This window comes from Ischnura elegans, chromosome 5 (genome assembly GCF_921293095.1).
Source record: "Ischnura elegans chromosome 5, ioIscEleg1.1, whole genome shotgun sequence".
NCBI classification, from domain to species: Eukaryota; Metazoa; Arthropoda; class Insecta; order Odonata; family Coenagrionidae; genus Ischnura; species Ischnura elegans.
The window spans coordinates 24531611-24559181 of NC_060250.1; the positions used below are offsets into that span (position 1 = coordinate 24531611).

At 38.0% G+C, this 27571-nt stretch overlaps 1 protein-coding gene and 2 non-coding genes across 3 annotated transcripts in view; all 3 read right to left on the reverse strand.

The window, feature by feature from the left end:
- Positions 1-245: 245 nt before the first annotated feature.
- LOC124158593 (SEC14-like protein 2) overlaps positions 246-27571 on the reverse strand; it is a 148083-nt gene continuing 120757 nt past the window's right edge. The window contains exons 3-10 of the mRNA XM_046533754.1: positions 20826-20869; positions 13559-13679; positions 8116-8325; positions 4690-4770; positions 3556-3755; positions 3311-3465; positions 1602-1753; positions 246-532 (exon numbers count right to left, since the gene is read on the reverse strand). Coding sequence (XP_046389710.1) covers positions 420-532; positions 1602-1753; positions 3311-3465; positions 3556-3755; positions 4690-4770; positions 8116-8325; positions 13559-13679; positions 20826-20869 — 1076 coding nt within the window. The 3' untranslated portion in view covers positions 246-419. The remainder of the gene's footprint in view (positions 533-1601; positions 1754-3310; positions 3466-3555; positions 3756-4689; positions 4771-8115; positions 8326-13558; positions 13680-20825; positions 20870-27571) is intronic.
- On the reverse strand, positions 18256-18337 carry Trnan-guu. The gene is given in 2 exon segments: positions 18256-18291; positions 18300-18337. It is a non-coding gene; the product is annotated as a tRNA-Asn (tRNA).
- Trnan-guu lies at positions 23316-23389 on the reverse strand. The gene has a single exon. It is a non-coding gene; the product is annotated as a tRNA-Asn (tRNA).

Here is a 27571-nt window from a genome sequence, read left to right on the forward strand (position 1 = left end):
ATCTAAAAGCTGCTTTTCCAAGAATATCAGTCCTCAAATCTGTTATTGGTGAGAGGTAATGCCTCCCTTCACCTAGGCAATAAAAAGTATCTAATGAACCCTCACATAATAATGTCCTTATTAGGCCTCTGAATTTAAAGAATACATTATATTCAGCAATTTTCATCCAGGAGGATAAGGTGTCAATGGTCACGGATTTTTCTGCATTTACAAGCATTTTGGGTTATTCTGAGAAGGTAAATCACTTTTGCACATGTCTTCACATGTTTATTGGGAAAAATTACAAGCTAACACATAACTATATAATTACAAAGACCTAAACAGAGGACAGTCAAAAAATATTTATAATAATAATTACATTTCATTATATACAAATACATACTTAAAATATTTTTCAGGTTTCTTTATATACATCTGCACTACTGCAGACTATCACATTCCAATACTCCATTTGCCGGTGGTTTTACTTCTATGGAGTAATGCAGCTTCTTGCTCCGAAGGTAGCTGTAGGTGTTATCAAACACCACAGTGTCTGAAATTAGAGAGAGGGAGGAAAGAAATCAAAACTCAACTTCTTGTAAGAGCAATAAAAATGAGAAGTCTTTCACTTGTGAATTTATTCTATTAAAATTATATGTAGTTCAACTGTAGACAAACAAAAATGGCAGCAGTGACAAAAACAAATTTCATAGATCCACCATGGAAATAAGTGTACATGGAATATTGAAGCATACTATGCTTTTGCCATACTGTATCTAAAATGATTTATTTTTCAAGTCAAACTTTCCTGCTAGCCTCAGAGTTGTTAGTTGAAGTTATTTTTATGATTCGCAATTTCTATCGCCTCCCTTATCAGCCGAGGGAAATGTTTGTTCTCTCTGGTGATGATTTTTGATTCTTGGAATGGAAGGAATAGAATGATGTGCCCAGGTTCTGACCATTCATGCTCCTCAACCGCAGGAAGGCAAAAATTTTTTTTTCAGTTGCCTTACGATGTTCATCTATTCTGCACTTGCGGGATCTAGATATTTGCCCGATGTCAATGGGGGAATGGCTCTCCTTTAGCTTTATCTTTCAAACGGCTCTTCCAACAATGGAATTCAAACCGAGCAAATCAGCATGCGCCTGACTAGCCTTATAAATAAATAATTGCAGCTCTGCAGATCATTTGGACCTGAAGATGGGAACTAGAATGTGCCTGAAACTGTTGTCCGCCAAAAATGAGTCGACGCGGAATTAACCCGAAAACCAATCATCAATTTAATCACCACAGAAGCCTTCGTATTGAGTAGGTTCATTGTTTTAATATCATGCCTAAATTACTTCTTGCCTTCAATGAGTCACGAGTTTTCTTTGAGAAGCAAGGGTGGCTATGTAGTACATTTGGCAAGGTTAAGTTTGCTTCGACTCTCTATCTCGGTGCTACCCCTCCCCCATCGGTGAAGCCCTACAACAGTGCCTCGACTCTAAAGAAACGCACCCTCCCCACTTGCTTTTGCCACACCCACTAGGTGGCAAAGATATTTGAACCTGGCATAAATGCCAATGATTCATCAGTGCATCCGGAATCATGATGTGGATCTCTGTCCTTTTCCACTTACAGGTAGCTGGTCCAGAGCATGGCAAAGAGCCCGTTTCAGCGGCCAGGTGGCAGTTAACTCGATGGATTGGAACTGTTGTTGTCTCGCTTCCCTCCTCATCCCTCCTCAGGATCCCAAACTTAATATCATGACCTTCAGAGCTGAACTCCCACCTAGAAATTCAGAAATCATAGGAAGAAATGTCAGTATAGGAAGAAATAGGAATGCACTAGTACACATCAAAGAGATACAGGATGAGGATAATTATTTTGGGGGCAAATCCAATTATTTTTGGGGAAGCTTGGGGATAAACAGGCCTTAGTACATCTCTCCTAAAGGGAAAATTCCTATTTCTATGCCAGGATATCATTAGGGGGAGTCATGAGGTAGGTAATGTAGTGTTTCAGGTTTCCCTAGCAGATTGTAAAGATAAATTCCATGGGGCTTTGACACCAGGTTAAAATCTCCATAGTTGCCGACATTTTTTTGGATAGGTGATTTTGTTTATTAAGTAACCTGTGAAGAGTTTATCTATGTGCATATTACATATTTTTTGTCATGGGAGAGGGCTAGGGAGGAGAAATTGCTCCTCTTACCCCACTCAATAAATCTTCAACTGTCACTAAACCCTTTCTTTTCCAGCCCCTTTCCATCAACAAGACTGTTTCTGGAAATCTGTACAATTTCACAATTTTAATTATTTCTACTACCTACTTCATTTTATTATCCCCACAGGAGCTACACCTTTTGAACTAACATAAGCAAGACAATGCAACACTCAGGGTAGTGTAAAGGTTGGTTTACATAAAAAGTTAGCAGTAAATTACACACAGGGAGCATTTAGTGTGAGATTCCAGCACCAATATGTCAATGTTCATAGAAAAAATTAAGAGTTCAAATTAGCACAGGGACTGGCTGATTTCGAATCAAGTGGAAAATTGGCATGAAACTTTGGAACATGCAGTGCTATAGTCATTTATTTCCAAATGATGTGTAAATTTCATTCGTTTTTTGCCCTCACCTTAGGAAAATTGCACCCCCTTAGTTTTTTTGATAGCCAAGAAATTCAAAGTATGCTGCACTAAATGTGTCAGTGTGCCCACCACAGGGTTTAATGCATCTGATTTTTTTACTCAGTGCTGAAGATGTGTTTGGGGTAAAAACCATCTAACCTGAATAATTTTCAGGGTGAAATATTGAAAAGTGCAAGATTTTGTTGGCCATTCAGAGATGCAAGTTTTTCAAAAACCTGAAAATGCAGCTTGATTTTGCATTTGAATCAGCCAAGTTGAGTGTGCTAAAAACATGGAAGAATTACTGAAGTTGAATATTATTTTTAAAAGAACAACTTAATTGTTATTATTGCAAAAACTGGGCAAATATATCAGCCCAGGGCAGTTTTCATGCATCCAATGAGTGCTGATATATCACCTGAAAAAGGGTTACCCAGCTGACGTAAGGATTGCGGGTATAAAAATAATGTTTATGATAATTACCACTGTTGGTCACCTTTTATGCTAGATATAGAGCAAAGAATCTGATGAAGCACATCAATTGAAGTCATGGTTCCCGACCACTTTGGGCTACACGCTTCTGGTCTGACCACATTCGAATTCAGATTGAGAGAAATTACCTTCGTAAATTTATCATAAGAAAAACCACTTTTTCATGATAATGAGATCGAGGTTTAACATTCAATATAGAAATGAATAATTCTGCACTATAATTACTTCAACATAGATCCTTCTTCGAGCACAAGGAACTTGAGACAGAGCTTGTCGCCCTTCTTCACCACAGTAGTTGAGGAATTGAAAAATGGGTCATCTCCATTTTTTTCCACCTTCTTAAAATAATATGATTTGGGAACCCTTCCTCCTGGTTTTACCTGAAAAACAAAATTACATGTTATAATTATTTCTGAAAGACTAAAAAGAAAGAAAATGAACAAAATGAGACTAAAATCTAAATATCCTACTTTCAGAGTACACTGCTCATCACCACCAGGGTCTGTCATGGTTCCTCCAAAATGCACAGGCAGTTCATCTGGGTCAATGTTATCCAGCAGAGCCTTCTTCCATTTTCCGGGATCATTCTTGTAAATACTGATTTTGCGAAGAGTGTAGTCATTTAAGAAGGGCTTAACAATTGAGAAAGCCAAGGAAAATACTTTTGGAGCTGAAAGAGAAAAGATATTTTAATATTCACCTTTACTCTGTGCAAAAGCATCAAGTATTCTACTAACATTCAGAATCATTTGACTGCATATACTCTTTGAGCAATTTATCTGTGACTTTTAATCATAGATAATCCATAATGAATGGATATGTTCCACTTATGTGAGATGCAATTTGATGAATTCCATCCTCATGTACCAATAAACGTAATTTTAAATTAGAAAAATTCATGAAAATATTACTCCATCAGCTGTTTGAGCAGCCTGAAGGGCCAGAAAAAATACACTGGCAAGCATGTTAATAAATGCTCAGCAAAAAAACACTAAAAAGCTGAAATGATTTTGCAAATGGAATATGGTGTGCAATAGTTGGCCTTTTTATTTCCTGCACTGCACTCCATAACCTAGTAAACCCTTCAGCAGCAGATTTAATACACAACTGTTGAGTACCAATATAGGTACCCTTGAAATCCACAATTCAACTTTTTTGAAATACTTTTGATCAGTATTAATTTTGCAAAGGAAGACATTCTGGGGGAAAGTAATTAAAATTGGCATTGAACTAAATATATCATGCATAAAACAGCATTATAATGAAAATTTATTGTTGAGAAAATCTTTATTCAATAATTGTCATCTAATTTTCCCACAAGAGTTATTCTTGTTTTATGCTAAGTATGATAATTAAATATATATACCTATTAGAAAATACATAAAAATACAAAAACATAGAACACAATTTGATGTCCATTTACATAAATAACAAAATTTAAATAAAATTAAATAATAAAAAGGAAAATTGGCAGGTAGCCATATTAATACAAAAAATGATACTCAAAAGAAAGAAGAGATTTCATTAGTAAGTAATCAATACTCTCTATTTCTAAATTCAATTCACAGTTCAAGACTGATGGATTTAATACTATGGAAACGCACCATTGATGATGTAGCAAGCTTTCAAAATTTCTGGATAGTTGGCTTCATACATTTGGATCAATGCAATCACAGCTTCCCCAGCTAGACAGAAATAAGCACGTGATTAATAAAAAATAAAATATAAATAGAATAACTGGAGCCTCCAAGGAAACACATATGTAACAAATAAGACAAGATTAACAGTGAAGTTTTCTCGGGTTTCACACCAGGTCAGGTCCTCCATTTCTCCTTCCAATGTTTCGATGAACAACTAGCCCATCGTCTTCAGGGATTCAGGAATCCAATGATTGCTGAATTGGATTGCAATTGGATTCCTGAATCCCTGAAGACGATGGGCGAGTTGTTCATCGAAACGTTGGAAGGAGAAATGGAGGACCTGACCCGGTGTGAAACCCGAGAAAACTTCACTGCAATTGTTCGCCGGGAAAAAACCAAAAATTATAAGATAAGATTAACCCTTTCACTTCTGTTCAATCTCCTAAAACCTTCCCCTCACATGCGGCGAAAAGGTTAAAGTATATTTCGTTTGGCCATGGAGCAGGTACTTCCAGGATGGGCATGGTACGCCATTGTACGATTGCAAATCTGGGACCCTTGCCTTGACGAGCTCACCCTCGCTGGCCCGTCTCTTGGACCCTCCCAGCCAGGCCTCACTCCCAAAAATTGACCGTTCTGACTGCAATTTGAAAATCAACCAATCAATCCGATCATCAAAAAATGATTGTTTTCATTGCACTCCTGCCAAACAAGCAATCAAGTACGTCTTTGAACCATGTTTCTGTGATGAAAAATAACAATTTTATCCACTTTGCTAAAAATGTGGCTGCGAACCACCTGAAATTGGCCATTTTAGCAAAGTAAACAAAATCGTTATTTCTCATCGCAGAAACACGGTTCAAAGACGTAGTTGACTGCCTGATTGGCAGGAGTGTGATGCAAATAATCATTTTTTGATGATTGCATTGATTGATAGATTTCCAAAATGCAGTCAGAGCGGTCACTTTTGGGGAGGGAGGCCACCCCACTTGGAGGGTCGAAGGGAGAGGTCAGTGAGGGGGTGAGCTCGTCAAGGAAAGGGTCCTGGATTAGGGACCCTTCTCGAAGTGCTTCAGCGAAAGTGCTTTGCAGGGAGGAAGAAAAAGTTCGTTCACAGCAGTGAAAGGGTTAACTCCTGCTAGACAAGCTATAGAATTGAACTTTTTATTTTTGCTTTGTTGGAAACATATTTTTAACCAAAGGCATAGAAAATTATGGTTAATTATTTAGAAATGAATAAAAGCAGTTCAGTTAGTGTAAAAATGATAGTTATGTATTAATTTTAAACTACTGATAATTCCTCAACTGCATTTAAACAATAGATGATTATGTTAGGCATACTCAATTTACAATAGATTTCCATTAATTTCATTTTAATTAGAGATTAATTTTTTTATTATCCTAAGTTCCATGGAAAATAACTCATGTGTCTAAAATAGTGATGAGAATAATTCAATTATGGACCATGTGACAACCTTTTTCCTTTCCAATGAAATCAATCTATTTAACAAAAAATTTTGCTTGAGTTCTCAAAATGTCCCAACAATAACAATATGTGCCATTATTAAATGCAGGAGTATAAGTATAAATAATTTGATTGAAAATCTCTTTATATACCTGCAATTGCCCATTGATGGCTATAACATTGATTATTGTGACTTAATGAATCACTCACTTAAAATTTTAATCCAATGGTTGTTTTTTTGTAGGTGATGCTTGAGGATACAAAGTCGTATGAGGCGTACGTTCATGCCCCTTAACAGGCATGTAGCCAGAAATTCGCTTCAGGAGGTTCCTGGGTGGTACGCTAATTGGCTGAATTGATAAAGTATTTTACCGATTAAGGTAGGTTTGCATGGAGTATTCATTAAGTATTCAGGCAGTCTCCTCTCCCTTTATGCACTTCCCCCTATCTTTATCATTCCATCTAAAAATCGTATTCTCTTCCTTCCTCTCTCTTGTTTACCCAAAATTCTACCTTCTAACACTGTTTTTAACATCCCCTATCCACTCATTACTCGCACCAATCAAACCTCCTGTCTCCACCCTATGTCCTCTATAAGGAGGAAGGAGGACGAGAGAAGACAGGAGGCGTATGAGATGTGGGTGTGGAGAAGGATGGATAAGGTGAAGTGGCCGGAGAGATGGAAGGACGAAGTGTTGGGTATAGCGGGTGAGCAGAGGCAGTTTCTACGAGAGATACAAAGGAGGAGACACAAGGCATGGGTGGAGCGAGTACTGAGGGGGGAGAGGATGTTGAAAACACCGGTAGAGGGTAGCAGTGGCGCAGCAAGGAGGGGTTTGGGGGATAAAACGTCCCCGGAGCTCAAGAGAAATTTTTAAGTTTAATCCATCTTCTTTATTATTTCTTCTGTAAAGATACCTTTTTCTCAACTTATACGCAACCAAACTCTACAAATGAGGTACCAAAATGCACAGAATTTATCAGAGAACATGCGACGGCATATTTTACTGCCTAAATATTGCTATTGTTTCCTAAAATTGGTTTTTAAATAATTAAAAAAAAGCAAAAAAAAACAAAGACCGGTAAATATTCCTGACGTTAACGGCGCACAAACTGATACATTTGTTCATTTGCAACAATATCTCGCATTCTTTAAATAACTTTTACCAAAATGCGGCTGATTCCACATTCAAGTCTCCTGTTGATACGCAAGTATGAGTCATCATGTGCGTTTAACAGAGGATAGTGTAATTACTTCCAATGTTGCGTTTAAAGAGGTCCTCTGACCTCAATTTGTACATGAACATTCCAATTAAATTTGTAAATAAGACCCTGCTTTTTTTCTACATTTTAAAATTAGAATTGCGGCTATCCCTCTGTGGACCTGCATTGAAAAGAGCGGGAGAAGCCCGCTGGGAGCGGACCCAGCACGCTCGTTTTACTTAATTGGATTGATATTACTAATAGATTAGTGTAAGGATTAATAAAATATCCCTCAGAAAGCTGTGAAACTCACCATTTTGAACCATTCATCTTAAAATTCCACAATCCTGGTGGGTATTCTATACCCCCACACACCCCGGTATTAGTTGCACCTAAACCCCCCCAGCCTTAATTCCTAGCTGCGCCCCTGGAGGGTAGAATGTTGGGTAAACGATGGAGAGGGAGGAGAAGAATTGGATTTTCGGATGGAATTAAAGGGAGTCGGCCTTGTTGTGAATTTTAGAGGGGTGTCCATGAAGGGAGGGGAGACTGCCAGAATACTTCTTAAATACTCCAGGTAAACCTAGAAAAATACTTAAATAATATTTACGCGCCGTAAGTGGTAGCATAAATAGAGCCTCTATGGAGCGGACAGGGGCTTCCTCACATAGAAGTAGTCCTCTCGATTCAAACAACTACTCCGAAGCATCAATGAATATTACCAGGACGCCAGGCGTAAGGCCTTATGCTGAAACCGTCCATGTCAATGATGGCGACCACCTCGGCTCTCGTGGCGTTGTGCTTCTGCTTCTGCTCTTGCGCCACTTTGAGAAGGTGCTCCAGCGTCTTTATGGTCATGCGGATGAAGTCGGACCTCGTCGCGGAGTGCAGCAGCCCCCAGATGTCCAACCCGGCGAAAGGAACCACGATCACTGCGAATTAAGTAAAAGAAAACCCATTGTTAGGTAAAAAAAATCGGTGTTAAAACTAGAAATCATGGAGCCAATATGTGATAAATCTAATGAAATCACATTAAAGGTAACCTAAGGGGGCTTCCATTCATTACGTGAGGTGATTTAAGTGATTTTTGGACGCCCCCCTCCCTCTTAGTGAGATATCGTGAGATTTGGCTCGACCCAATCCAATCTCACGTGAGATTTTTCAAAATACGTATTTTCAGGGTAAATACGTTAATATATGCTTCATTGCGTCTGATTTATTGAAAATAACAATTTTTATCATCAGTTTTATTTAAGATTAGTTAAGTATATAATTTAAGATTACTAAGATCGTAATTTTACTCTTGCGGAAAAAAATTACGCGGCACTTGCCAGGACCCCTCCTCTCCTCCACGTGCGATTAGGTGGGAATCGGCTTGACCCCTCCAACGCCTCACGTATTTAATGGATAATAAGGGCTAAGGGGAAGCATCACACAAGCTCGTCCAGTCTTTTTTTTACGACGTATTACTCGTTTGAATCTTAAGATATCGTCTTGAAAATTTCAGGCCGCATGAAATAAACTCTTATCAACTTTTTTCTGCATTTGAAGTTAAATAATTTTGCATAGAATTTTCGCAGATGTATTTTTTTAATTCGAGATACAGAAAAACGTTAGTAAAGGTCTACTCTATGAAACCTGAAAATTTAAAAATAATAACCTAATCTTTGAGCGGATATATTGCCAAGAAAAAAGACTATCGATAGCTAAGTGCTAACAATACGTATCTCCAAAACTTGGCCGGTCTGAGTTAATATTGCTAATACTGTTAATAAAAAATAAAATTCAAGCAAAAAACAACTCTTTGCCTGCAAAAAGTTATGCTTCTTTTTCAGTTTTATGTATTTTTGGTTTTTCGTTTCAATTAATATTATGTAATTAAAAAAATAAATCGTTTTTTTTTTCTCCGGAAAAGTTGCTATTTTTGAGATACGAGTTGTTAGAACTTAGCCATCCATATACGACCAGCAGAAACGGATAGATGTATTTTCTTAAGGTTGGATTTCATGAAATACAACTTTTACTCTTCACCCACGTCTAACCGGAATCACGCATTCATTTTTTCCATCCCTTTCGAGCGATAGCTCCTATGAAGGCGGACAAAAGACCGTTTCACGCAATCATTTTCCGCGATGGCTCCAGGGACAGATATCCCATCCCTTTTTCCATTTTTTCCGTCGCTGATACCATCGATGGTACCGTCTTTTAGCCAATCAGAACGCACGGCCGCTAACAACAATCGTAAAGCCACGTAAGGCTTTTAATTGAACGACAGTTGTAAATGCGGAAAGTGACGTAATAAGCGATGGAAAAGGGGATGGTGGGAATGACCGTGTGATTCAGAAAATATTAATAGGTGGAACGGTCACTCCTTTGGGCCCTGAAAATCTTTCGCTGAAGCTATGAGGCAGTGGCGTAGCGAGGAGGGGGACTCAGAGGGTCCGGATCCCCCCCCCCCCCACCCGAAATATAGAAACACAGTAGCGTTCCTTCATGAAAGAAAACAAGATATTGAAAAATCATGAATTTACCAAAGATTTCTTTGAATTATTTTTTCAAAGAAATCTTTGGTAAATACCAAAGTTTCTTCCACAGTGAAAAGTGCTAAAATTAGTTTAAAACCCGCTACTTAGTACCCCGTTTTTCCTAAATTTTCCCCTCTGGCATTGGACCCCCCCCCCCCCCGAACGAAATTGCTGGCTACGCCACTGCTGAGGGACTGAAAAAATGATCATGTGATTAAAGTTTCATCCTCACATTCCTTCTTCAACTCTGCGGAGGACCTATTTTTCCTCCTATTCTCCATAAACCCTATTCTCTTCCTCTTTATTACTTGCCCAACATTCTTTTCTTTCTCAACAGAAAGGCACACTTGACGAGTTCAATACGGTCATATTGCATCAACTATGAAATTAAAACTGATTGTAAAGCCTGAATCACACGATAATTTTTTTCGTATTTTTCGAGTGATCACTCCAGGGATCACTCGGAAACGATCGTCGCGCGCAATTGCTTTTCGCGATCACTCCAATGATGAGGATTCCCATCACTTTTTTCACCACTCGTCTGGTTGCTTTTTCCGTCGCCGAAACCGTCACTAAAACCCCATATCAGCCAATCAGAAGGCATGCCCATATGGAGCGATTGCAGCGCAACGTTTGACAATCGTGGGGACGACATAGAGCTGTGATATCGGAATGTCGGATGCGAGAAGCAACGGCGGGAGGGACCGTGTGATTCAGAAAAATGATCACTCGAGTGATCACTAAGAGGGACGAGACAAATGATCGCGTAATTCACGCTTAATTCACGCATGCGTTCCTTTTCAAAATGACATACGTTCTAGCAGCAGCTTTTTCTTCAAATAGGTGTGCACCTCTTCAGAGATTTTTAAATGATTAGATTTAAAAAAACGTAACCGGAGGATATTGGAAGACCTAATATTTAAGCAACGATCGGAAATTTTGAAATTAAGTCATTTCATATCCCTTTTTTAGGAGCCTTCCTCTAATTACGTTTTTAGTGGTCTTCCCAAGGGGAATTCATAGAGGATGCCCAATTCCATCCCATAGAAGGTTGATTTCTGTTGCCACTTCGGTCGCATTTTAATCGGTTTTCAAAAATGCCCGCGGTGCGGCGATAAGTGCAATTTGATACACTTTTTCAAATATTTAGCAGTATGATGTCTGCAATTTCAAGGAATAGCATTGAAAAGTTATGGATTAGGTATATCACATCATCATGCACATAAATTTCGGTTGACACTCCTAATTATAAGTTACTAGCTGACCCGGCGAACTTCGTACCGCCTAACAATCAATGAACAGTTTAGTTACACCATTTATGAATCAAGAGCGGCTGTACCGTTTTTAATCATTTTTGACTAACTATAATAAAACAAGTAATAATAATACAAGTTTTGACTGACTTCACAGCTTCTGCAGTGTTACCAATTCCTTAAAAAAATACCCCTAAGAAAAAGGTTAATTTTTTTGTGAACTTTTACAATTTTTTTATGTTTATTCTGTTATCCAGGGCTGAGACGAATCCAAAAAAACAAATGTCATTGCAATCGGTATTGCCATTCTCGAATCATAAATGGTGCAACTAACACAATTTTCGACTCTCTTTTATGCATATAGATTTATCTGTATAACTCGAATCACTTTGTCCGTCAGCGACGCAAGTGGCGACTTCTGTAAATTCAATTAAATACGCGGTGGATGACGACACATCAAGAACCCAACTCGAGGATCCTCTTTTGCAATATTCGTGGGTCTTCCATTGAATAATAGCTTCTCCTAGGGAGGGGATGAGTAGAAATTATGCCGCGGGGAAATATTTTATTCAATGCAATGCGGACAGCTTATAAGCCATGATAAGGTGGCGAGTTTCATTTTTCTCGACGGTCACTACGTTGGACAAGGTCAACTTCTCTGTGGGTAAGCCGTAAAACACATGGCCTCATTCATTTTATTGGTGCCCTAACAGCGAAAAAAGTAGGTCATTTGGACAAAAAGCCTACTCTCGTCTTGGCATTAAGTTTTATAAAAATTTTGATTCGTACTGTTTTAGAGCCTCGCAATCAGGGGCGGTCAGGGGTGGTTGGGAGCCCTCGGCTGGGGCTCATGATGGGGCCCTCGTTACCTAGGGATTTGTGGGTTCTTCCTCCGTAAATTTTTGGGAAATCGCATGCCCTAAAATAGCTTTTGACCCTATTCTGGCTCTTAAAAACTAGATAAAAGTTAATAAAAATTACAATGAATGTGAGAATTTCACAGCTTATAAAGTTTAATAATGCATTATTGTTCAGTTATCTATTTAGTGAATTTGTCCTTTCAAACTGCACTGAAATGTAAAAAAAAACTCAAAAATAACCTATTCGAATGACACTTTCAAAAAAGCATCAGGTTATCTTTTATCTTCTGACAACTATGTTTTATTTATTATTTTATATAATCTTTATACACTGATTGTGAGGATGTCGCAAATAAAAAACTAATATAAGCGTTGAATTTAATGAGAGCAAAAAAATTTTGGTCCAATTAATCCTGGGTCTTTCTTGATCACACCTTTGATATACGCTTTACGATAGATGCGAGCGTTGTGGGCCCCCCTAATCTCGGGGCCCTCGGCGATCGCTGACCAGCCGACCTGGCCAGACCGACCCTGCTCGTAATGGTATGAGGGGTTGAAAATAATGCTCCATTGCATCCTCATCCATGCCATTTTCTTCAATCCTTCATCACTATGTATTCCATATACCTACTTTTTTATATGTATCATAAATTTCCCTTCTGGTCTTCTTCATAAGCTTTCGCTTTCAATTGCCCATACACGGCTAACGTTATAGCCGAATCATCTGGTTGGCCTCCATCATGACCAAATCTTCTTATCTCCTGATTTTAATTTGAATTCTCGATGGTTAATCCAATTCATCATGTACACCGTACACCTCAAAAATTGGGTTACAAATAACTGTACTACATTTAATTTTTGCTCTCCGTTTTATGCATCGTTGAGCCACGTATAGCAAAATTTTGTAAACATGATTGTAATTACTATTTTATAATTACATACATGTCATTCGTAGGTGGAATTTATTTTATTTCCGCCTACATATCTTCCTCTGGGCTGGTATTTTCATGTTCCGCGTTGTTTTCATAGACTCAACGCGGATAAATTCGAAATAAGCGTTCGTATAATCCAATCTTTGATAGTATATTAGTATAATACAGAGGAGTATTCTGTTTCCATTTAAAGATAAAATACCAATTTTTCCAACTATCACGGAAAATATTTCTAATTGGTTCGAGAAATTGCAACAAATACGATGAAAAACGAATTAGCGTCACTTGAAAGCGTGTTATGCCACCAATAAATACTGAAATGAGGAAATTCTCGTCATTTTAGCAAATTCGTCAGCAAATAACAGTTCTTCCTCGTCCATTCACGATCGTACAGCATCCAAAACATGTTGAAAAACGGAATAGCGTCAATTGAAAGCGTATTGGGCCTAAAATAGACACAGAAATGAGTAAAGCCTCGTCGTAATGGCAAATCCGTCAGCAGATATCCGTCTATTCTAGTCCTTCAACGATCGTACAGCATGCAAAATGTGAACAGGTTGCCTTGCCGAGCGCGGTGGACGCGTGGATTCCTCACCTGGGGCACCGCCCTTGTCGTATCCGCAGATGCCGCTGGGGAAGTACTTCTGCAGGACCTCGGGTGGTTCCCAATCGGACAGGATCTGGTCCACGCTCCACTGCTCCCTCCATTGAAGCGACTGCAAAATTAAGGTGAGGGTGATCAACTCACAATCGATGAATTAGAGTGAGCTACGCTAATCGCCTTCGTTTTGTTACCGTAATTGGATCATTTACAAGTAACAGTAAGGATAATTCACTATCTTGAATATATAAAGACACACCAGTTGGACTGAGGCACTATTAGGTAGGCAGAGGTGGGCAAATTGCGGCCCGCCACAGAGTTTGCGATGGTCCGAGACAGAATTGAAAAGAATGTGATAGGATCTCATTAAGTTGATTATTGCTAGCAGCTGAAATTTGCTAGCAGCTAGAAATCTAACTAATATAGAGTTAACCAAACAAATAAGTTGAATAGAAATAACACTTGTTTAATTTTTATTATACAATTTATATTTTTTTAAATTAAATATAATGAATGTTAATTGATGAATACAATCATTGCAAGCGGTGCGGCCCACCGATAACCTTCGCCCATACAAATTGGCCCTCTAGCCCAAACAATTGCCCACCCCTGAGTTAGGGGGTGCGAGTGAAAGTATGTATTGCCTTAAAATTTGATCAAGTGCAAGAGATAGAGTGGGGTCATCATTATATTTACGTTTAATGTAATCCCATTTGGGTTTTAATCAAAATTCTATCGTGGTAACGTTAAAAACTGAATTCTATAATGATCACTATTTCCCTACATTGAAAAATTTATTCATGTCTTTCTTTGGATTAGAAAAGTTTGGGGGATGGAGATGCTGAAAATAACGCCACACTGATAAGGATTTCAACGTTCAATTCTTTCTAACATTTTATTGTTGCAGCATAATCAGTAGTTAATGTATTGTGTATGCGTCAACAGGGCCGGATTTACCGAAAGGCAAAATAGGCATGTGCCTAGGGGCATCGCAGTCCAAGGGCCGCCTTCAAGGATGGCAGTTCATTCAGATACGGCAGTACGTAATGTTTTTTTTTTGAAGTTACTCTTCTATTTTGTTGTATGAATTAAGGCTGGACATTATTTTTGGAAAGGGTATTTATTAAGTGTTTTAGTTGCATAAAAGTTAAACTGTTCCATATAGTATTACTTTAATCTGTTTTCCTTTAATTGAATTGCCTAAGTTTTCCCTGCGTAAAAATTCAAGCATAAATTTATTCTGCCAGCCATATTTCTGTTTATGCCTTTTTCCCAACCTTACCTCATGGGGCTATGCCTTATCATAAAAATCGGGGATGGGGGTAACTTTGGGTAAATCCGGCCCTGTGCGTCAAAGTTGATCAAATAATCTCAAAAGGTGTAAATTGGATTCTATTTTACTAAGGATGAATACATAATTTCATGCATCAAAAACTAGTGGTACTTTTTGAATTGGTATTTTTTTAAATTTCATTTACATATAAACAAAAAAGGAAATTTTCTCCACGGTTCGCATTGGTATTCAGACAATTCCCGCCTTCAGAAAAAAATACGTTTGATGTTGCTTGCAGGAACTGAAGGCAAATCACAAGATCAAGGTTAAGGTGAAGACAGGTGAGGCCGTAGAGTGGACTTACTGCTGACGTAAAATGTCAATTACGGCCGGTCATAAAAATTCTAATACTCATTAAAACTCTGCCTCACACTGCCTCTCCCTTTATCTAACGATTTGATCGTTGGATTATTCTTCCTCATAGAATAATCCTCCAAGGTCGTTAGTATATTAATTACGTTTGCTTGGTTTCGCTTATAGTAGAGCCCGCCCGCCTTGTGACGGTGCGGGAATCCTCGTCCCTTCCCTTCCTTCCCCGTCCTTCCCCTGGAGGCGTCGTCGGGCTCTCATCGCGGCGGCGCCTCCTTTCCTTGATCCCTCCCGTCCTTCCCCTTCTGGGTGCAGAGGAGAAAAGCTAGCGCTTACAGTCCCTGCCCCAGGAGTGTATCCCGCGAGCCCGCCCTAAGGGTTTCGTTCCACCTGCCTCTCCCTTTCAGCAAAAACTTATTGCTCAACTTTTTTATTAGAATGTGGTTGCATAGCATTCGAAGTTGTTAGACCCACTAGTCACAAGGAAAATTTGACTGATAGTAGGAAAATAGTAAAGGTAATTGTAACTAATTTGTGGCAGTTAAAATAGATTCTGAGATACTGATGCCAAGGCAGGAACTGTTATATTACTTAAATGAAACAGATCCAAGCATTGGGCTAGGTTATTTAGCGAGGCAAACATAAACAATAAAACCAGATGAAGTCCAAGTCTGCGATGATTTTTTTCTATGCACTGTGAAGCTAATTTTTTGTTGATCCTAACTGATATGTAATGCTATTTTTTCTGTAATGCGGCCTCTACTCGTAGTAAGCTTCACAGATAGTTGGATTCCTTAGGAATATTTTCATTTCCTCCAAGATAATCACAATGAAAAGTTTTGAATGATCTCGTAAACTGGAGGAATAATTAAAACATTGTAAAAAAATTGTGCAAAGTGAGCAATGACGTTCCTTAGCACTTTTTTCAGTCGTCGTGGGCACAGAAGAAAATTTTGTCGCAGCACTGTTTACCTGCTAACGGAGCAGCTATAACGTTCCATGTTTTGGCTCGTAGGTACGCTGATGACGCAAACATTTATTTTTCTCAAATTTCGTAAATTTGGAGAGTTGAAATTTATTTTGTGTATTCTTCAGAGATCTCAGTTCCTAGCCTCCAAATGTTTGAGGTGAAATCGTGTTTAACGACCCAATTCCTATCGTTTATTTGAATAGTCCATTTTTTTTTAACCTCATTTCCATATTCTTATCGAGGAATCACTTCCGATATTTTTTTACGCTTTTTAAATAATTAAACTCTGTTATTCCCATACTGTCTCTTATCGCCGCTTTCGTCTTTGATTTCCAACGGAATCAACTATTTCCGTTAGTTTTACTGACAACGATGACCTTATTCACCCATATTTTCTATTAACAAGCAGTCAATTGGCTGAAGGAATACCTCATATCCATGGATACGAGGAAAATTTAAACTATACATTTGTATTATGGTAAAAGGGCTAAACCTTGTGAAATGAATAACTATATTTTTATTATTATTATCTATCATTCTTCTGTCGAACTATGATAGCAAACTACAACACCCAAGGCATTGGAATTGATTTCAGCTGTTTCTTAGACGCATTGATTTGCCAGAGTTTACTCATCAATGTTATATTGTATTTACGTTATTTTTTTTCATCCCGAGGCTTCTTTTTCTAAGAGCGGATCCAGGAATTTGTAGGGGGAACAAGGATCTGAACGGTATTCTCATATTTGATAGTAACAACGTGCAACAACTACTACACGAAATATTCTCTTTATTTCAATATGAAATTAAATGATTGAAGCTCCGTAATGCACACAACAAAACGAACGTAATGGTAACAGTTTTAAAAATATTGTCTATTTTTTAAGCGTCTGGGGGTAGCACGTGCCCACGTCCTCCGCCCCCCGCTAAATCCGCCGATGTCTTCTTCCGCAATTAACGGTGAGAGCTAACACAACCAGGGATGGCAAGTGAAACGAAACGAAAATGTTTCGTGTCGACCCGGAGGGAAACTATGATACGAGGCCTACCCTTAGTTTCGTTCCCGTACGAAATAAAAATCACCATGGAGTTTAGTTTCGACCCGAGACGAAACTTTACTCCTAGGAACTAAACTAAATTAATCGGAACTTCTCTGCTCATAGTTAAGTTTCGATCCCAGAAATGGAGTGGAGGGGGATAAGAGGGAATAGTTTCGACCCGTTACGTTTGGCATACTTGTAGAGAGGTTAAAACATTGAGCTTAAAAATCGAATGGCCAGTTTGCGTTCACCGCTCTCCTGTTAATGGTAAAAATATGAGTGCCCCATGGATTTAAAGGCGGCAGGCCGAACCTCTTCTTCATTCAACCACACTTCGTACTCGGTGAGTGGGTCGAAACTAAACCGTTCGGAGGTGAAGCACGTGGTCCCTCCGGTGCGAAACATTATCTTTTGTTTCGATCCGAAGTAATTTTGACTCCGAATTCGTTTCGACCCTGAATTTGGCTCCCCGGGTTTAACTTTTTTCGTTTCGTTTCTGCATTTTGCTCCCGGGAACGAAAATATTTAAAATGTACTTGTTTTGTCTTTCGTTTAGTTTCGATTACCATCCCTGAACAAAACGCCGTTGCAAAGCGCATGAAAAAAAAGAATACTGGGCACTGCGCCTTCCCAAAATTCACGCTTATGTCCCCTTTACAAAATTTACCAAACCTCTTGCTAACCACACCAGGTTCCGAGCAATTGTTTTCTATATCTTATATCAGGGAACAATCATAATAGTTCTCCAAAGGACCAAAATAAAGAAATGGGTAATGGACACATTCATTTCGTTAGTACGTTAACTGTTAGTTATTTATTAAAGCTGTAGTTTATGGAATGCAGAGATAGATAACAGAGAGAATTTTTCGTATACAAATACGTTTCGGTTTCGGCCTTACACCAGTGGATTCAAACGGTTCCCGTTAGGCCTGAAATAACCTCTGCCACATACACAATACATCCCACCCATTTCTGGGCTCGATAGAATGGATTCCAACTAGCAGATCCGCGGGAAACCCTGGAAGGAAAAGAGAAAAAATTTCGCCCCCGGGTGGGCTCGAACCACCAACCTTTCGGTTAACAGGTTAACAGCCGAACGCGCTAGCCGATTGCGCCACGGAGGCCGTTGGTTCAACTCGAGGAAAATAGATTAGATTTTCTTTTTGCCTCGCTCGTGGGTGCTCGTATTGATGACGCAATGTTTGATGGAAAAGCATTACTGATTGGCGGCAACAGATTCAGATCCATACAATTATTTCAATGGAAGGAGAGTGAACGTCTGGAGAGCGTAAACGACATGGACAATTAGGTAATGAGATCTTGGTTAATTGGGTTATAAGTTTTGTATTATTGAAGATTTTTTTATTTTTTATTTCTGCTACTTGCTAAGGTCTCTTGAGAGGAATTCGACTCACCATTCGAACAAAATGTTTTACTTTGAAGAAGTTCAACTAACCAGGGGCGGATGCAGGATTTCTTTCTGGGGGGGGGGCACAAGCAAGGCCGTACAATACAGAATTTTGTTCTGGGGGGCCACAAGGATACCTCGTAATACAAAAAAAAAACGCAATGATAATGATACTTCATTAACCATCTTGCATAATTTTTAAGGGTCTCGGGCGGGGGGGGGGGGGGGGATGGCCATCCCCCCCCCGCCTATGCAACTAACCACAGAAAAAAGCATTTCCTCTCGGATTTGAGGGCAGTGGCAGCCGGGATGGCAGTGGCACCCCTTCAACTCACAGTATCGGGGAAATTAAATCTTTCGCAGATTAGTGGATGACGTCACCGAATCGTGCCCATCGGGTCGACACTTCTCAGCGACTACTGAACCTGGCGCATTCCCTCACGCGTTTCGCTATTTGCGTTTTCATTCTTGCGAGGAATTCCTTCCTTAAGTAAGCAGTTCCCTCTGCTCGAGTTGATGACCCGAAACTATAGATAATGACGTCATCAGCTCATGAAAAGCGGGTTGCAACTTTTTTTTCTTCCTTTCAATGAATAGGGATTGACTGAATGAGGAAAATTTTGTTCTCCTAAATTACTATTCCATTACATCAACTGAATTACTTTAATTGACCATTCAGGTCTAAGTAAACGACCCAAATGGGTGATAACTATTAATTTTTCTCAATCCCTGCCAAGTGAGGTAGGTATTTTACTCTTCCCCATTGAATCAGCCAAGATTAAAAATACATAACTGGCTAAACTTGAAATGTTTCATGAGATAATAGTTTTCTGCTGTATTAAAATAGGTCGGAATTATTTTTTTAATATTCCAAAAAGGTCTTTCCATTTTTTTCTCGGCAGCAATGGTAAAACAACTCTGAGTCAGAGGTGGATGGAGATTTTATCTTCGGCGAGAATTAATATCAATGTTATATTAGAGTAAGAAGTAAAATAGTTTTGCTCCCTAGGAAGCCGGATAACCATAGATGGACGAAGCAAGAAGGAAAGTCAGTAGAATAACACAGGTAAAGAGGGGATTCTACATAAAAAAAGAAGCTACTTGCAGTTGAAAATACAAACAAAGAAGTAAGAAGACAATTTATTAGATGCTACATTTGAAGCTTGTTTCTATATGGGAGAGGGGTATTGGCATTGACAGATGCAGATCGAGTTCTCTAAAGAAGCCAAATTAGACACATTCCAAATTTGGTGCTTCCGAAAAATGATGAAGATGAAATTGATCGACCGAATAAGAAATGAGGATGTCCAAAGAAGAGTGAGAGAAATGAAATCTACTAAAAACTCTCAAAAGAATGCGGTACATCTAAATTGACCACATCATATAGCTTCATGGTCTGAGGAAAATCATCGCCGAAGGACAGGTGGACGGGAGGAAGGGTATAGGATGGCCCGGAATAAGTTACATGGAACAAGTTGAAATGAATTCGAAAGAAGAGAAACATGTTATTACTAAAGGTTAGCAGATAGCAGAGTGGAGGGCACTCTGCTATCTACTAACTCAATTTTTAATCCACTCCCATGAGGCCGAAATCAATGCATTTCTATACGAAAATGTTTCTTTATTATTTATGTCTGCATTCCATAAACTACAGCTTTAATAACTGACTAACAGTTAACGTGCTAACGAAATGCGTGTGTCCAATACCCATTTCTTTATTTTGGACCTTTGGAGAACTATTATGATTGTTCCCTGATATAAGACTTTTTTGTTTTTATGTAAAAAAAACTCAGTTTTGTTACATTTTAAATCCTCGTATTGGTGACTTATGATGATATGAATCTGAGTAATTATAATGAGAAATAATTTATCCTTTGATGTTTCAAATTTAAAATCCATATAAAATATAAAAGCGCGGCAGTATTAATAATGTAGGAGGTACTACGATGCTGCGAGTCGGTCCGAATCTCACTCCCCTATACCATTATGGCGTCCGAGTATCGCCACAATATCATTACTTACTGCATTGATTCCCACGCGCATTAATTAATTGATTAGAATATTTCAGATTTAGACGATCATTTTTTTCTTTTATGACCTTCACTTCGGGAGGTCAAACGGGTCGGGAATTATAACCTTCTATTAGCCCCTGTCCACAGAGTATTATAGTAGAAAACCAAGAAGTATTACTTAATTATACTTACTGTACGAAGCATTTTCTCGGCAGCTTCCGGATCATAGTTTCTCGCTGAAAAGAGGGAAAACAATAAAAGATGTAGTAATAATAGATTCTTTAAAACAAATATCATCATATCAAAAAATAGCAAATGGCAATGACTTTATATGAATAAAATCTCAATGTATTCCTCAGCATTTTCTTTTACCGACAAAATTCGCTTTGTATCATATGCAGATAGAGCAAAGGAAAAAGCTATGCAAAATAATGAGACTGTTCATAAACCGCAACAAAAACCGCTAACTCTGTACATAAAGCGGAGAGAAAAAAAGAAATTTTGATTAAGTCTTCCCAAAATTAGGAGAACGTGATTACATTTTCTGTTTTCTGTGTAAAATTCTTTGAAAATTTACGAAAGTTGTTTATTTTCATTCAGCATGGATTCTCAACAAGAGAAAGCCGAAATCTATCAATTTCAGATTTGATATTTGATAAATATTATGTTCCTACTTATAACTAGGCATCCTTTAAGTCCATTAATCTAATGGATAACTACTCAGGGACAACCTTAATTTCTGATGTTCTTGATAAATGTAAATATTTATTCTTAAATATAGAAAATATTGGTGAAACCACACCTGACAGGCACAGGCATCTACATCTCTAAAAAAATTGCAAAATAAAAATATCCTCTTTCTTCATTGCACACCATATGGAAAACGTGGACAACCTTCTGTTCGCATTGACCAATATTTATTTTAGTCCTTATTTAAACATCGCACCATAGCCTAATAGGATAAGTGTTGGGACCTTTGCACCTTACGACATGGAATCATAAGACAACAATGGCAAAGAGGGGAAGAAGAAAAATAAATTAATATCAACGTGATGAAAACAGAAAGTAAAAAAAATATCTCAGAGAATACTATAGCAACGCTTAATTTCCTACCATGATTTCGGCACTGTTATCCTATTGTATCATGCCTTGATAATCACATCACAGCGTCAAAACCATTGTCGGATATAAAATAAAACATTTACGTGGTACCACAAATTAAAGACTCAAACGCCAAAAAGAGCTTATTTACAAGTTTTGGATCCATTTATTCCAAGAAAAATGATTTCAATAGAATGAAATGCAGGTATAAAAATAGATATGGAGTCTATTTTGAAGGTCTCCATTCCATAGAGGTAGCCATAGTGAAAAAAGCGACTTCAACAATCCTCTTAGGAAACATAAAAAGAGCAAGAGCTACGCATGAGAGCACGTTTGAAATGTCGAAAACCGAAAACGTGCAATGGGTCTATTTATTTCATTCTGACGATATAGTGTGGTTTCATTTTTTTCGACCAATTGGCTTATTATTACGCTGTTAATTTCGACTGGAAATTTTATTACATTAACTTTAGTTCTCACGGCGGCTGGTATGTATCACGGTTTTAATAATTTCTGCTTTTAAGTATACAATTGGCTAACCTTTTCCCTATAATATTGCGGGAGATGGGGTTAAACTGTTGGTCTCAGGTTTTGTTTACTGCGCTGTCACTCCCGTAAATATTAATTCTAAGCAAACTTCTTCCCATCTCCGTATCCAGCGCCTCTTCCGGCGAACAAGAGAAATTAAAAGGGAAAATATACACATCAGCTTGATCTCTGACTCCCTAAAGAAGGCTTGCAAGTATGTAGATATCCCTTTTTTACTCACTATATCCGTGGCGGAAAAATGCTCCGAGGCCATCTCATCTTTGCGATGCCAGAACTCTCTCGGCTTCAGAATTGCATCCAGCAACGGTAATCATGGATAAGAACGCGGAACAAATTAACTGTTGGGATAATTTCAGCGGATACGCAAATACAATGGTACCTATGTGAACGCTAAATAATCACATATCCCCACAATTAGATTTTAAGTCGTATGCACGTTCTTGGGAGATGGGTGGAATTTTCCCTGAGGAGAAAAGAAAACACAAACTAAAATCTTTTACTATCTTAGCAAGCACGCTCATAATAGGTTGTTGAAGATGAAAATAAAAAAATAACAATTATTTGCCAAGAGGCAAGTGAATAACCGGATTCAATGTCACTATACGAAAAAAATATTATGGTAACACTTTGTGATATCAAAGATGAAAATATCACAAAAGTAATGTGTTCCGTAGAAGAAAATTAATACACAATATTTTACACATAGTTTAAAAATATTGAAAAGCATCAAATTCACTCAGCGTTTCAACTAAAAGTTAAATTTAATCGGTGCGGGTAGAGCTCACCCCGAACCAAGTGAAGAGGGCGTGATTTTAAAACATTCTCGGTTTATGAGGGCAAGTTCCCCTCCCTTGGTCCCCAGAGACTCACTAAAAATATTTTTGGATAGAAAACTAATCGGCGTGGTGTGATTTAGTAAATGCATTTACATTTACAGAGTCCGTGCTAAAATATTTTACAAACGCACCTGAACTATGGCCTATAAAGAGTGGGTTTGGGTTAGCTGGACCGTAACGATAAAGTAAAAATATGCGCCCCCGGGTGGGCTCGAACCACCAACCTTTCGGTTAACAGTCGAACGCGCTAGCCGATTGCGCCACGGAGGCCGTTGGATCAACTCGAGGAAAATAGATTAGATTTTCTTTTCGCCTCGCTCTTGGGTGCTTGTATTGATGACGCAAAGTTTGATGGAAAAGCATTACTGATTAGCGGGTACAGATTCAGATCCAGACAATTATTTTAATGGAAGGAGAGCGAACGTCTGGAGAGCGTAAACGACATGGGCAATTAGGTAATGAAATCTTGGTCAATTGGGTTATAAGTTTTGTATTATTGAAGATTTTTTTATTTTTTATTTATGCTACATGCTAAGGTCTCTTGAGAGAAATTCGGCTCACCATCTGAACAAAATGTTTTACTTCGAAGAAGTTCAACTAACCACAGAAAAAACATTTCGTCTCGGATTCCATGGCAGTGGCATCCGGGATTATCCCCTTAAACTCACATTGGACCCGAACTACATATTTTTCAAAATAAAGGGGCATATATTTATTTCGTTTTTCGATCCGGATTTCGATCAAATATTGGCTCGTTTAGCGTGCTCCAATAGATATTTTGGAGAAGGCCGGGGCTAGATGACATTAGGGTTCATTTCACAACTTTAGAGGGCTGCATTCACGCATAAACCATTTAGATTAAGTCAACAAAATATATAAAATGCACTATATTGAGCTACTATTTTGTTATTCTTTTCGCTATCAACAATCATTCATTGAAACATTGACATAATCAAAGTCAATATATCAAACTTCACCAACTTTTCCTCTAAGAGGCGCATGTTCATTAGAAAACTCAACACACCGGAGATGATACGAAGGTAATTAATAAATCTGTAAAAACACCAATTTTCATAATTCTAGCCTCCCTTACAGGTTACATAAACACGATAAAAACAAAGTAATAAAATCTGAAAAGAACATGTAACAAATGCCATGTGCATACTTCAGGAGGTCTTTATGCATATTTACTTGTAATTGAATTCATCATTAGAGAAAAATTACCTGTCCAGCATCTTTATTTCTTTATTCTTTATATTTTAATTTTACTCTTTCAGCATCTTGTTGACTACTTTGCTACACCTTTTGGTTTCCCATGAAATTTTGGAGGCCAGGCAATTATTCACGCAGCTTTCCACAGGTTCTTCACAAAGGTATTCCCAAGGCGATGTCAAGCGTTTTCCGTTTTTTCGGGCAGTGCTGCTACGTGCTACACTATGAGCACTCTATTAAAGTTTGCCGATGGCTACTCCACTATTTCGAAAAAATGTTCACATATTCGATCAAAAGCGATAGCATGCAAAGAAAATGTTCTGAAATTTTCACGAAATGAAAATTTACTTCACTTCTTGAGGGAAACTCCTTAGCAAACGAGTTTGATTAGGGGGCATTGAACCCACTTATTCAGATTCAAGGGTGATATTTTGAAGTGGTGCTGTTGAGTGAAATATACTGCAGACAACACGTTACTAACAGGATATCCCAGGAAGAACAAAATTATTGGAGAGAGCTCTAATAAGAAGGACACGGAAGCCATGAGACTGGGAAGTGAGATCTCTCTAATTTCAGGAAAACCACCAAAATTCGTGAGCAAAGACGAATGTGCTGTTCAATTACAACGTAGAATGGAGAACGGCAGAGATTTTAATTTGGAGAGCGGCTACTTGCCCTCATGAATTAGGGAAGCATAATTATTGCGGGGGTACACACAAGAAGACACGGAACTCAAATGTTCGGAAATGTACTTTCGAAACTTCCACTTTCTGAGAAGTTGTTCTTTGCTTAGTAAGAATTTTCACCAAGATTTCCTTGTTCTTTTTTTTCTTTCAGTTTGATTTTTGTATTTACCCAGAAAGTGGTCAAGTAAATAAGAATAAGAATGACTCGCTTTCGGCGCCACGTACTGTTTTGATTTTGCCCTTTTTCGAATAGGTAGACTGAGAGAAAATACCCATGTTTTTATCCAGGTTTCGCCATGCAGAAATAGGAAGCATAGAAAATGAAATTTAATAATTCGGGACAAGTGTGTTCCTTAGGAATATACATTATTATACATATAGTAGTCAAAAATATAACAAAAAATATGAAGATTTTCCATTAAACATCGATGTCACAGAATGCGACTTAATATTTGACCAAATATTGATAAATAAAGATACACCTCGTCAAATAGGTATTTTGTTTATATACGATTAAATTAAGTTGTTACGCTTGTTGAAATGCTGATTTTTGTGCGGAGCCGTCGGAGGTTAACAAAGATTATCAATTTGTCAAAACTCGCACAAAAATCGATAAAATATTATTAATTAAAAATTGATACTAGTATTTTTTGCTTCAGACCGATAAAGCTGTCCAATTGACTTTCTAATCGGCTTAAGATCTATCCTTTTATATACGAATTTATCCAAAATATAAATAAAAACTACAAAATATACTGCGAATCTACGAGAGCGTTTAGAGGGTAAGGAACCTTTCAACAGGATTCAAGTACAAGCAAACCTTCATGATGTTGAAATAGACGTATTGGTTCACGAGAGTCTTTTGTGGTACCTATTATTAATTTTAGAATCAGAGAGAAGAAACACCCATGAACCAAAAATAAAATTAAAACTAGAAGCTAACACTTACAATAGTGCAAGGGCTTCATAATGGCCAAGAGACAATATGGCGTTTCACAAAAAATAGTGGTAGAATATACTGATGTAAAGCTTCACATTTCACATCTCAAAGTTTCACATTTCAGAAAAGAAAAATCAGAAAAATGGCGAAAACAATGTTATTTACACTACTTGAAAATTAAAAGATTATTACATGAGTTATAAATAAGCAATACGTCAAGAAAAAACCCGCCGGACGGAAGTTGATGTGTCTCTTAACATTCGACCTTCCTAGCGTCTGAGGAGACCATTACGCCATAAAAGGTTTTTTTTCAGGTGGAAATCATCGGTACCCTCCCAGCAAAATTGATATTGACCCGCTAAATTATTTACAGAACTCTTCATTACACTGAAATAGTTTTGATTTTGAGAATCATGAAGTGCTTTCCTCGGTAAGAGCCAAAACTCAGGCCATGTTAAAAAAAATCCGGTAGTTTAAATATGGTGGCGAGTTTTAGGAACGTATTTTATTATTTAATAAAAAGCAGTGCTATAAATTAATACTTAAAACCGTTCTCTTCAGAAGCTTATATGAATTTTGTATTCAAGAGGTATATTTTTTAATCACTAACCGAAGAATTTAAAATTAAATTGCATTGCAACATAATTCATGCAGCAGATTTGTTGCTATATTACCTGCATGTACGTGACAGAGTTTTCTCAATATTTGACGTTATGAAAATAAGCTTTATTAAATCATTTAGCAACATTCATTAGTGTGAGAAAACAATCACAAAGAGTCATTTAGGCATACTTAGGGCTAGAAAGATTGTGTTACGCCCAAAACCGGTATTATTCTATTGATTAAGAAAAAAGTACGTCGTAAGGAGAAATGTGCGATTTTAATGTGCGTATGAAATAGAGAATTCTGAAATGGACTAAAATAAATCTACTGTTAGGTGACACACTTGACCAGAAAAATATTAGAGCCGGAGGACAAATCCATCCCATTGCCAACAGCCAGGGGAGACAAAAAAACTACTCCTGGTGATGACATTATCTCTATAATTTCATGAAACGGGTCTCCTCATGCGAGACGCATTTCCTCAACCGTTAGGCATTTATGCTATCCCGGTAGCTGCCAACTATATTCAGAGCAGAACTCATGCCTCTAGGGCATGGAAATCTAAAACAAGACGAAAAGGGGGTTTAAACATATTAATTCACGTTTCGCTAACTAGGAAGTACTTTAATCCACGTCAAGGCGGTCATTTTGAGTTTTTCTACATGTGGTATTCATCATCCTGAAAAACTAGTTAAATACGGAGTCATATAACTATGCGTTTGAAAAATACTTCTTCAAATTTTTTCGTTTCTGTCAGACCCATGTGGTTCAATGACGATGTTCTCTACGTCACTCTGATTGGTTATCTGATCTTAAGCGCTCATGCAATCCTTGTGCAATGTGCTGCCTCCAAAGTTGCTCACAGTCTAAATGTTGTAAAAGCAATGTAACGCTCTCTGTTTGCAAATAATAGTTTTTGACGAATCGCTCTGCAGTTCGGTATGGTATTTGGAGGATGCTAACGACAGCTAATGTCATTCTCGCCATGAGGGAAGGGGTGGAGATAAACCC